This window comes from Polyodon spathula, chromosome 12 (assembly GCF_017654505.1).
Source record: "Polyodon spathula isolate WHYD16114869_AA chromosome 12, ASM1765450v1, whole genome shotgun sequence".
Classification (NCBI taxonomy): domain Eukaryota; kingdom Metazoa; phylum Chordata; class Actinopteri; order Acipenseriformes; family Polyodontidae; genus Polyodon; species Polyodon spathula.
In genome coordinates, this window is record NC_054545.1 from 31,484,563 (window position 1) to 31,496,005 (window position 11,443).

General features: G+C 37.5%; 1 protein-coding gene and 1 pseudogene across 5 annotated transcripts; one reads left to right on the forward strand and one right to left on the reverse strand.

The window, feature by feature from the left end:
* Positions 1–310: 310 nt before the first annotated feature.
* On the reverse strand, positions 311–4,142 carry thg1l (tRNA-histidine guanylyltransferase 1-like). Of its 5 annotated transcripts, none has more exons than XM_041265096.1 (7): positions 3,945–4,142; positions 2,966–3,132; positions 2,479–2,655; positions 2,047–2,216; positions 1,728–1,816; positions 1,219–1,326; positions 312–974 (listed from the first exon to the last, which is right to left on the reverse strand). In XM_041265096.1, exons 3-7 carry the CDS (start codon positions 2,598–2,600, stop codon positions 813–815), a joined length of 651 nt encoding a protein of 216 aa, XP_041121030.1. In that variant the 5' UTR covers positions 2,601–2,655; positions 2,966–3,132; positions 3,945–4,142; the 3' UTR covers positions 312–812. The 5 variants fall into 5 exon arrangements, with proteins under 5 accessions (XP_041121029.1, XP_041121030.1, XP_041121031.1 ...); XM_041265093.1 differs by having other exon boundaries at positions 313–974; positions 2,901–3,132; positions 4,008–4,142; XM_041265092.1 differs by having other exon boundaries at positions 313–974; positions 2,901–3,132.
* Positions 4,143–4,580: 438 nt separating this feature from the next.
* Positions 4,581–6,657, forward strand: LOC121323829 (annotated as a pseudogene).
* The last annotated feature ends 4,786 nt before the right edge of the window (positions 6,658–11,443 follow it).

Consider the following 11,443-nt stretch of genomic DNA (forward strand, 5'->3'; position numbering starts at 1 on the left):
CAAAGTCTGTCACAGTCACAAACTTAAAACATTAATACCGTAATTTAAAAATAATAATAAAAAAAAAATAAAAAAAAAAAAAAAAAAAAAAAAAAAAAAAAAAAACGACTAAGCTCAATATTTAAATTGATAATGAAATAGTACTAATAATTGTTCAAGTAACTAAACTTACACAACTGATATGTCTACTTGTTTTTATTGGAATTGAAATTGTATACGTTTAAAAGTATGGTTAATTCTCAGAAAGCAGAAAATAAATACATAAAAGAACTTGCCAGCTGCAATAGCAAAATAATAAATTTAAAATGGAATATAACATTCACAATTTTTTTTTGTTTTTGTTTTTATTTATTTTAGTTTTTAATTATTATTAAAGTCTGCACCTATTGTCTATGGACATTTTCTTTCAGATAATGTCTAAATGCTTAGTTAGGAAAACTAAAATATTTATTGAATCAATTTCCCTTGTTTTGGTTGGTAAAAATTCCTTGTTAAGAGTTTTCAAAAATATTGCTTTTCTTCTACAACATGCCTCCTACATTTAAAAAAAATAAATGTTGATAAATAACAGCTTTGTCTCAAACCTCTACTCTAGGAATGACTCTTCAAGGGGTCAACAGGAATATGAATTCACAAATTACAGATAAGTCTTTTGAAAATGACTGCTAAAGCCTATTGTAAGCTCTCTGAATCCATGTGAACAGGTGGTTAGACCAATGCCTCCTCCCTTGTTGTCCCGCAAACCTAACATTACAGAGCTCTCTACTCAGCTCTCAACACTTTCAAATCTGCAGTGTCAGGTGTTTCATCAGCTAGCTGTCATCTTCCAGAATCTCTGAGTGCTCTTCCCAAAACTCCTCCCCGATGAGGTCACAATGCAGAGGAGTGACTTTTTTCCGGGTCCTTGTCACTACAATTTCTTTTTCTTTCTCTTCATTTGGAAGTTTTATTGTTTTCGTTGTGGTTTCATCAATCTTAAAAAACAAAACAAAACCAAAAAAAAAACACATTCAATTATGTTACACTGGTTTTAAGTAAAGTTGCTTGATTAAAAAAGTATTTAGTGACACCGTTTTTGTTTTGTGTATATAAGATAGTAAATATTTGCACCACTGCTATGACACCAATTGTACAGCAAATCTGGTCTGGCAAACGTCTAGCATTGTAGGGAAGGTTCAGCCTTAATAATGCCTTTGCTCTACAATACAACTGTGTTACCTTCTTCCAAACAAGAGCAGTGCCTTTCCTGTGGATCACAGGCTCGTTATTGTAGTTTATGTTGAACTCAGAAAACAAAATCTCATTTTTATCTCCTGAAAGAGTGCCCTGCAAAAGAAGAGTAAAGGAAATCAGTACAGATTAGACAGTATAATAAATGCATTAAGCAAAATGAGGGTTTTTTGTTATGTACATTGTTAGGAAAAAAAGAGACAGCCATTACCTGCACTGCAAACTTTCAGCTGAATGCACCTGTGGCACAGCAAAGACTGAGAAAAACCCTAATTAAAAGGGATTAGTGAGCTTACGCAATTACTACACTTAGCAGAAAAAAACAACACAGTCAAATACACTGCATGTCAGCATTCTGCTTTCTGTCACAATCACTGGGCTTGTCAAGTGTGTATATTGGTGAGCGAGTGCGTGTTCAACCCCTGTCTACAGAAACAGGTTTTATAGCATTTTCTAGTTGTTGTCTGTTGTAAAACTAAGATGAGAAACATGTTTACCCTCAATTTCTCTTCAGCCTGAGAAGTTGTCAGTCCACCTTTCTGCACCAAATTCCAAAACACTGTGTTGAAAAGGTTATTGATATGGCCTGGAAAGATAGGACAAGAATTACAAGAATGGGTTATTAACAAATTCTTAAAGACCATGTCATGGTATGTTTTCCAGACCATTAATTAAATAAACTAAATGCATGATTTAAATGATCTGCAGCAGGTTCAATTAAACAATTAAGACTCTGGAGTCTGCAACAGAACAGACCACAAGGTTTTTAACCCCGCCCTGGATAAAACTAAAGTGTGATCAATCAAGCACACTTACAATCAGCCTGCCTCCAGCTAAGGTAATCTCGCAAATTCTGATTGCTGGGGTACAGAATGACTCTCCCATCAAACCCTGGTGGGTACAGAAGAGTCTGGTCCTGAAAATAATCCTTCCAATAAAAGACGTAACTTGAAGCAAATTGGGAGGCCACATGTGTCATGAATTTGCTGTAAAACAACAAAGAAAGAAAGCTGCTTAACAGTGAACTTCCACTGAAATAGCTGGTACATAACACAGTGTTCACATAGATGTCAGTGTTAATCACTGCTTAACTGTTAATACACATAATTCTGAGATTAGTGGCTGTTTTGCAATTCTGAGAACTAGTTGGAAGAAAACAATTTGAATTTCATTATCACGTATTCCAACCATCTGACTGATGAACTTCTATTTATTCATCTTATTAAATCAACACATTCCGAATCCTACCTGGCTCTTCTTTTGAACCAGTTAGACTTCTTTTGGAAAACAAAACTGTACTCGTCACTCTGCCCGTAAGCGATCACTATATCCTCCAGCTCCTCCATCACAGCCTGGGCACACCTTGTCATCAGGTTCAATGCACGGTCATCGTTAGGCTTTGTAAAACTGTGCTGCTCTGCAAACCTACAAGAGGGTTAAAAAAATGATGGTCTGACAATTACAGATGCAGCCTAGTGTCCACACACAGTGTAACTTACAGCATGAAACTCGACCTTGCAATTCTTGGGATGACAAAGGCTACACTTCACCTGCTAGATATGACTTACAAATGCAAGGAAAACTATACCAGTAACTGATCACAGAGGAATGAAAATTAACCTGCCTCCGCCTAGACAGATGTTATTGTACTTCAAATATTTTCAACTAACTTGTGAAAATTCCTCCCATCCAATCTAACCACAATCCAGCAGTTTCTTAAGCAGGTGTCATCCACCTCAAAATTCCTGACGTATTCGAATTTGCTCTTTGCCATTGTCCTAAGGCTGATGAGGCAGACTGGTGAAGTCTTTGTAAAAACGGTGCTTCCTCTTAAAGGCTTCAGGAAATATGGCGCGAACGATTTGTAGAGGGGTCAGTCGCTTGCTGCCCAACACCAGCTTTCTGAGGCAAAGAAACAAAAAGAACAGACTATTACAATAAAATTAATAATTAAATCAGTGGCATAGCACTGCTGCCTTTTACCATTCATTACTACAAATAATGAAACATGTCTTTCAAAATAGTTTCAGCCCTTTTACTCTGCATGTACTAGTGTTGACATGTTATAATGCTGTAATGGCTGCAGACACCAGAATATAGTCCTCTTAAGTTTGACAAAGATTTTGCCAGAGTGTTTTGAAGGAATGCCCAGAAATAGACACTAAGCATCAGGTAGGTGCCTGAACATGCACAGGGGTGCCATCATTAATGGTCCGTATCGTGTATAACGCCATTACAAAATCTGCAGGGCATGGTCGGTGTTCTCCAGTAGAAGCCACAAAATTGATTCCACACCCTGGTTCATCCACGGATGAACTGCACTACCGACCGACATGCTTTCATGTGTAATGCTGCATTTGGTATCACACTGGCTTCAACTGGTTATGTGTCGATATAGTTGTTTTGGTTACTTTGTGGTTCAGACCAATATAGAGAATGTATTCTAAAATACTAAATGAAATGTACACACACTGTAGTGCATAGTCTCGCACACAATATGTTAAACCAATAAATGTGTTTATTCAAATTGCATTCAAATACCGTGCGAATATTTGGCCGTTTAGGTTGTTAGTTAGCTTAGCCTTATAATAAGGTATCACAAAATCACCACTAAACACTTGCAAGTGCCTAGCCAGAAAATAATGTGCGCAACAATATTATGTATTTCCTATTTCAATGTGACAGTCTGTTTACTTTCGCTTTCATTATATTACCTTCGTGGCATACCCAGCGGAATATACCAAATCACTTGGGGTACAAATCGGCAGTGTTCCTACCTTCAACTTTCTTGACGAAAGAAGAAATTAATCATAATGTAACTCGGTGTTACTAATACACTGGTAGATAATTATGCAATTAGTTTGTTTTCTTTTTACTTCTAATCATGCCGCGTTCTTTCTGCGTTTTTTTGTTTTTTTTTTTTTTAAAGTGGTGTTTCATGGTACCTGTCGTACCAGAAACAAAGCTAAATTATTTATTTATTTATTTATTTATTTTTTTGTCAGATTACATTAACATCCCGAAACGGCATGCTGCATCAATAACGGGGTGCAGTAATTTGAATTCTAAGCTTGTTCTCCTGCTTTTTATTTATTTATTTATTTATTAACAAGAATTCCAGGAAAAATATCAATAAAAAAAAATGACTGATTTTTTAAAATGCGAATGTGTTATAAAAAAAAAAAAAAAAGAGTATTTAAATAGGCATATTTACAGTATGTGCAAGTATAGATATAGTGAATGTTTTTTTCCTTATTTAAATAAAAAAAAAAAAAAAAAAAAAAAAACCTTCATAACCACGTCCACTAAAAACTATACACGTATTGAACTGTGCAGCCGTGTCAAACAACTTACTGTGCTTTGTAGCGCCTCCTGCTCGTAAGCAGTGCGTGGTACAACGGCCTGCCGCTTGAGAAGGTTCCCATGCTGCTCAGCAGCGGGTCTTTCAAACATGGAGGAGAGAGAAAGAGAAACAACAAGTAATAGGGAAGATCCCAAAGCAGAAACAAGCGGCGCTGCAACTGGAACGGGGAGACAAGAAGATTCGGAGGAAGAAACGGACAGTGATGCTGACAGTCAGAGGGCCAGATTGGATGTCATTTCTGATCAGTTTGACCCCCTGTTGGCGCTTTACTCCCCCGATATTCCTTTGCCGTACCCCAATGTGAAATGTTTTAATAACTTGGCAGAGTACGAGTTTTTTTAAAAGGCGGACGGGGGAGAGCTAAACCCGAGAATGTGGAGAAAAAAAAAAACTAAAAGTCGAAGAAGGGTGTCCCGGACCCAGAGAGGATTGAACGTTTGAAAAAGCTTATGGTTAATAATCCCGCGAATGAAGAAGAGGGAGGCAGCGGTAAGAGGAGGCTTCCTCGGAAGGCAAAGGCACCCAAAAATGTTCTCACCCGGATGCCGCGTAAGTAACACTATTACGGTTCTCTAGGGGTTATATTAGCTAAACACATGCACTCCTTTGTCCACATATGTGTGTTTACGAATTATGTATTTAAAAGCCCTCGTTTTAAATAGACACGGCCGCTACATATTTGAAGTGAGCTGGACAAGCTTGTTCATTTTCGTCCTTTCTTCTTCAGTTCATGCTGGTAGTCGCCTGGGAGAGCTGCATCGCTGCGTTAAAGAAAGGCTTAAGATCAAAGTGCACATTCGCTCGTTTAAAGGACTGCGCGGGGTGTGTTCAGGATTTCTGGTCTCATTTGAAAAGTTCTGGAACATGGTAAGATTAAAAACAAACAGTGGCAGCGTGTCTCCCTTTAACTCAAGTGTAAGAATCCCCAAACTAAAATCTTTGTTATCCCAATTCCTACCTACACAAACCTTTTTTTGATGCCTCCAGGGCAGTATGCATGTATAAAGAGTTCAGTAATTAGCATTTTATTAATATTGTTTGTGAGAGTAGTCTGTTTAAATGCTACCCACAGGTCCTTGTGGATGAGACTTACCATAAACCAGTGCTGGGGAAAGCTTTCTACCATGAACTGGCGCTCACCATCACAAGGGTAAGCACTGCACAGCCACCCTAAATCAGCATCTTATTGACTGCTGCATTTTAGGGCAGGATGCAGAACATTTTCAAATGTAAATAACCCAGTTTGCTTTTGTGAGGATGCTTGGTTTTACACCTGTTAATAATCTGGCACCCAACGCCCACTGCAGCCTGTATTCTTTAGTTTTGATTACCAGTTTGAGACTCTAATGATACTGGGTTTTGTTTGTCAGCTTTTGGACAGACTAAAACTGCAGGAATCTGAATCACCTGAATTTAAGAAGCCTGATAAGACCCTAACAAAGATGTCAGACACTTCACCAGGGATGAGGAAGGAAGATAAACCAGGGATGGAGCTGCGGAGATCGCCTAGAAAGTCTTCCTGTTACCCCAAAGGGCAAACCTACACAAAGCCTGCAGAGAAAGCGGCTGCTGAAGCTGGGGAGCAAAGGGAGACTCAGAAGGGAGCGAGCACAGAAAGTGACGCAAGAAAAGAAGAAAAGAAAGCAAAAGACAAGCTGACAATAGATTACCAGCAGGTACACAACTGACATGTGAACCAGCTCTTTATACGGGGAGAGAATGTGCTGCTTGTTAATTTAGTGGAGTAAACACTAAAGGCTATATACATATTATGTAACTGAGGGCGTGACAAGTCTGAACCTACCTTACCAGGTCTTTGTTCTTATTTGAGCAAATTAAAGCCCATTCCAGTTCTTGCAGCCTGGGATAAAATAGCCCTCCCGGATCGGAGTTGCTAATGGCTGATTTTGCTCTATCGACTGGCTCCTGGTACTGAAACGTGGAAACGTTTTTAGTTAGTAGCGCTCCAGATAAGGTTTTGGATTTGGGAATAACTTCCCCTCTAAAATACTGTACAATCATTAATGGTAATGGGGTAGGCATTAAAAAACAGCCTTCCTTTTTAACTGCAATGTTACTTTGAACTGCTGCACAACTACCCATGTGTTTTTTTTTTTTTTTTTAATGGCTTAGCAAGCTATCACACTAACTCTGCAAATTAATTGTTACTTAAATTTTAACACCTCCTGAACATATAAAGCCATACAGATAAATGATATATGGAAATGTATTAATAAGTTATAAAACGTTAGTTTAATGTTATAGGCACCTTTTATTAGCGGTTGCCTCTGACAATGGTTCCAGCTTGATTTGTAGCTGGACTGGGGTGCTTACGCTTCAACTTGTGTAGCTTTGAATTTTTATTCTTGTGATTAGATAATGTTTGTTGGGTTGGTTTTTCTTGCGTACTGTTTCCTAGTAACTGAAGACGTTGTATTTTGGGAGACGTAGTTGTTAGTTTAAGTTTTAGAGGAGGCAGACAAGCTGTGCAGTCCTTTAGTATATTCAACATTTTGTGCTAATACTTTAAGTAACATTGTAATGTGTTTGTTTCATACACACTGACCTTTAATTCTATGTTGACTGCTTTACAATGTAGAGCAATCTGTAATTAGCACAGTACAGATTATTTTCTCAAACTGAGAACGGTACTGTAAAAACGCCAGGGGCAAGGGAAAAGACCCGATCACATTATTCTGTGTTGGAATGTATGCTGCTACACAAAGCCCGACGGTTTGTAATAAAAGTGACGTTGATTTAAATCTGCTGTATATGAAATCTGATAGATATGATGTAAACTATGATATGATCAATGCAGATGCTTAAGGTTTCGAAACACTTTTTTATACTTTTTAAGCTTTTATTTCTGTTTGCAGTTTTTAGTTATCTACAGTAGATGGCATAAAAAAATGAATGTGTGGTAACTTTGAGTGATTTTGGTCTATAAACCGTACTTGATTCTCATTTTTTAATAGATTACTTAACCAAAATAAATATTTCCATATTAAATCTAATCAATGTCATTTTCATTTGGGTTTGGATCTGCAAACTGATTTTACACTGAAGAGATTTTATTTATGTAATTAAGATGAAGGAATTTAACACGTGATTGAGATTGAGTTTGAAGAACTAATTAATGGATTGGATGCAGCAGTTAAATACTTACAGTATTTAAAGTAGTATTTGTTAGGGGGAGAAAAAAGAAAAACAAAAAAATAACAAACCACTTTTCTTCTTGCCGTTGCTCACAGTCCCATTCTGAGCCCCTGGGAACAGTTTCCTGGGTGACTGAACAGAAGGTGTCATGGGATTGCCTCAGTTTTAACAGACAATATTTTTCTTTTTTCTTGTGGTTAGGGTATGTGACAGCCCAGTGGAATATGTGTCTGTGCCTTGGGCTGAAAACTTGTAGAAAATAATGCAATTATTTGAAATCAAGTGGCCTACATTTCTGGAGTTTTATCATTTTGAAAAATGGTCAAAGCGTGCATAATAGTTATTCTGACCAAAAGTTTTGGAGGGAGATTTTTTTAATTTTATTTAATGTGATTTCAAGGATTCCTTTTTAAGTCTTTGGAGCTTCACAATGTTACCACGATATGGCTAAAACAAAGCAATTATTTCTAAAGCTGCTTTTGGTAACGCAATATAGAAAGGGTCTCCAATCTCTTTTAGAGCTGCATGTGGCCCAAGTATGCGGTTTAGTAATGAAGCACATTGTGCTTAATCTGATTTTTTTAAAATGTACTTGCATAGGGGGATCTTACTGAAAATCTGCAAGACCAATAACATCCCAGATCCAAAATGTATAGGCTTTAGGTCACTCGGTATGGCATGACCTGCTTTTAAAACGCCAAACAAAATCAAAACCTCAAAAAAGAAGGAAAAAAATCTTCTCTTGATGTCAGTTTTTCCTCTTAGGATTTCATAAAATTGTCAATGTCATATTAATTATTCCGTTTGCAAATAAGCCGAAATGGCATTTGGGTACTGTTATTGTTTGTGACATTCTGGTTGTGATTATATTTTAATGCACACATTACCCCAAAACCACTTAAAAGCTTTTAAAATCCAACCAGCTTCATTGGAAACTTCCAGCTTTGTTTTTACTTTTGTTGTTTGTAATTCAAAGCCTTACCACAAAAGCATGGCATTTATTGATGGAAGGTTTTTGGTTTTTATTGTTCATGTGGGCAAGGGTTTAACAGTAACACTGCTGTTGAATAGGTGAAAGTATTTGTCCTGACTTTAAGCTTATTTTATAGATTGTTGATGATAAATTATATACAGGACATGTTTTCTTTTGCATGCAATGAAAAATAACTTACAAAATATCCTTGACCAATAATGTAATTAAAGCAAATTGGCACTTAATGCTACGACACTGACATTGATCATTTCCCATGGTGCACAGATGGTCTTGCGTAGCTCATATTTCATAATTAATGATAACTATAATAAAGCATTTTTATTCATAGGGAGTAAGAATTTGATGCTAATATGAGACACGTATGCAGATTTTAAGCAGATGTTTGCATTGTGTTAGAAAGCAAATCCACCCCCCCAAGTAACAGTAATTATAATTAGCATGTGCACATTTCACGTCTCTAAAGTGTATGTAGAAGTAAGGAGTGTGAGTGATTGCCATGCATCCTATTCACATGGGACCATTAGTTATTCTATAACAATGCAAATTAAAAAAAAAAGTGATGTATGATTTATAGCAGTAACAATCATCTAAAGGCTCTTCTACTTAAATCCATTGTGGCATTGCTTTAATATTCAATCACAAACTAATTGAGTCAAAAGCCCTACGTATACTGTTACAATACTATAATTATTAACAAATGACCCAAACCCTGGTAACATGTAGTCTGAAGCCAGGCATGGATTTTTATTTATTTATTTCTCAGCTGACCCCCTTATCCAGGGTTACTTACAAACTATCACATTATAAAATATCACAATACAGGTAAGTGCAGTTATAAGGTACAGTAAAATCAGTAGAAAATAAGATCTAATTCAAATAAAAGCAAAATAAAGAAAACAGTAAATAATTACATGTAAGAGCGGGTTTGAGTAAGAGCAGTTAACTTATAGTAAAAATATTTGCTTATATGTAAAATCCATTAAGCGCACATGGTAAGTACTGGAAGTGGATGAGAATGATTACAAACAAGAGCAATTACAAAAAACATGAGTACAGATACCTATAAGAGTAAAATCAAATACAAGATACAGGTAGTACTGCTGATGGTGGGGAAGCGGAGGGAACGAGAGGTCGAGACAACTACAGGCGAGTACAGGAGTTTTGAATTGGATGCGAGTAGCAATAGGGAGCCAGTGGAGGGAGCGTAGCAGCAGTGTAACATGGGAGAAACAGTGAAGGGAGAAGACAAGGCAAGCAGCAGAGTTTTGGATGAGCTGGAGTGGACAGATAGAAGAGGCAGTGAGGCCAGCTGTGAGGGAGTTGCAGTAGTCAAGGCTGTACAGTACCAGGGCCTGAACTAGGAGCTGTGTGGAATAGTTGGTGAGGAAGGGGCGAATTCTGCGTATGCAGCTGAGGAAGAAGTGACAGGAGCCTGCCACAGTAGAGATGTGCTGAGAGGGAGGGGTCAAGGGTGACACAGAGGTTCTTGGTGGATGAGGAGGGAGAGAGGGTGGTGGAGCACCTAGTGGACTTTGTTAGCTTTAATTTCATACCACTTAGAAGCTTGTTTCATGGTCTGTTTCAACTATTATGCTAGCATAGCCCTTTACATTAACTCTAGGTTTATTTTCTGCAAACATCCATACAAAGCGTGAATGGGTAACACCAAGTAGGCTTGGGTATAAAGGTACATATTTGCCAACGTTTCTCTACAATTATTTTAAGCATGGAAGTGTAAACAAAAGGCACTAGTTTGAACTGTCCACTGTTGATCTATACCCTGAATTCTTTGTGACAGTGGCACTTTACAGCTCATTGCCTCGAATCTTTGCTACTGCAGACTAAGATTGCTCCTGCTCGGAATCTGTTAGATTATTAATGAACTACAGTCTCTTAAGCAAATGCATAGTCATTAGATGACCAGCTATTAGGGGCTGCCAGATGTAAGACTAGTTTTGTCTTATACGTAGCTCAGGACCAAATACACACACACATGCTAAATGAAACTTTACAATTCCATATTTCAGAAAATGTACTAGAGTTTCACTTGTCTGGTGAAATAAAAAAAATAAAGATAGAAAATTAAATTCTGCATAATGAAATCTATTACTTTTCAAAATAAGTCTGCGAAATTCAGTGCTCACCCGGCATATTAACACTGCCTCTGCTCAAGAATGATTGGACAGCTGTCAGATCTTTCACTTTCCCATTGGCTACTTTCACCTTCAATTTGCATGAAGAATACAGTGAACGGCCTCTGCTTGCTTCTGACGGACAGCTGCATAAAACTTGGCATATATGACTCCCATTGGTTAAACTTAACGTCAGTCCCTCTAACTGAAACAGACACAGTTTATGTTCCACCCAGCTAACTTATGATTGGGCTACCGCAGATATTCAATTGGTTGATCATAATGCAGAAGACCTTCTAAAAAAAATAAATAAAATGTTGAGTACGTACAAGCAAAGCATAAGTGAGCAACACTGCCAACAGCCTGCTGTTGCCCTTTTGTTGGAAAACGTGTTTAAAGCTTTCTTTATTTTCCCGCACTATGACCTGCCAGAAATGTGTTCACGACCCATAATTTAAGAACAGCTGCCGCGGGCACCACTTTGAGGACCACTGTGCTAAATATATTGAGTTGCACTTCTGTGTGTCATGCAATCTGCTTGTTTGTATTTTAAGTCAAACCCTAAGT

Excerpts from the sequence above, each read along its gene's own strand:
- thg1l (XM_041265093.1), bottom strand. The coding sequence starts at position 3,004 with ATGGCAAAGAGCAAATTCGAATACGTCAGGAATTTTGAGGTGGATGAC. Across the intron at positions 2,656-2,900 it reads GATGGGAGGAATTTTCACAA|GTTTGCAGAGCAGCACAGTT; the intron begins GTTAGTTGAAAA and ends ACCCTCTTGTAG. Across the intron at positions 1,327-1,727 it reads AGGCTGAAGAGAAATTGAGG|GGCACTCTTTCAGGAGATAA; the intron begins GTAAACATGTTT and ends CTTCTTTTGCAG.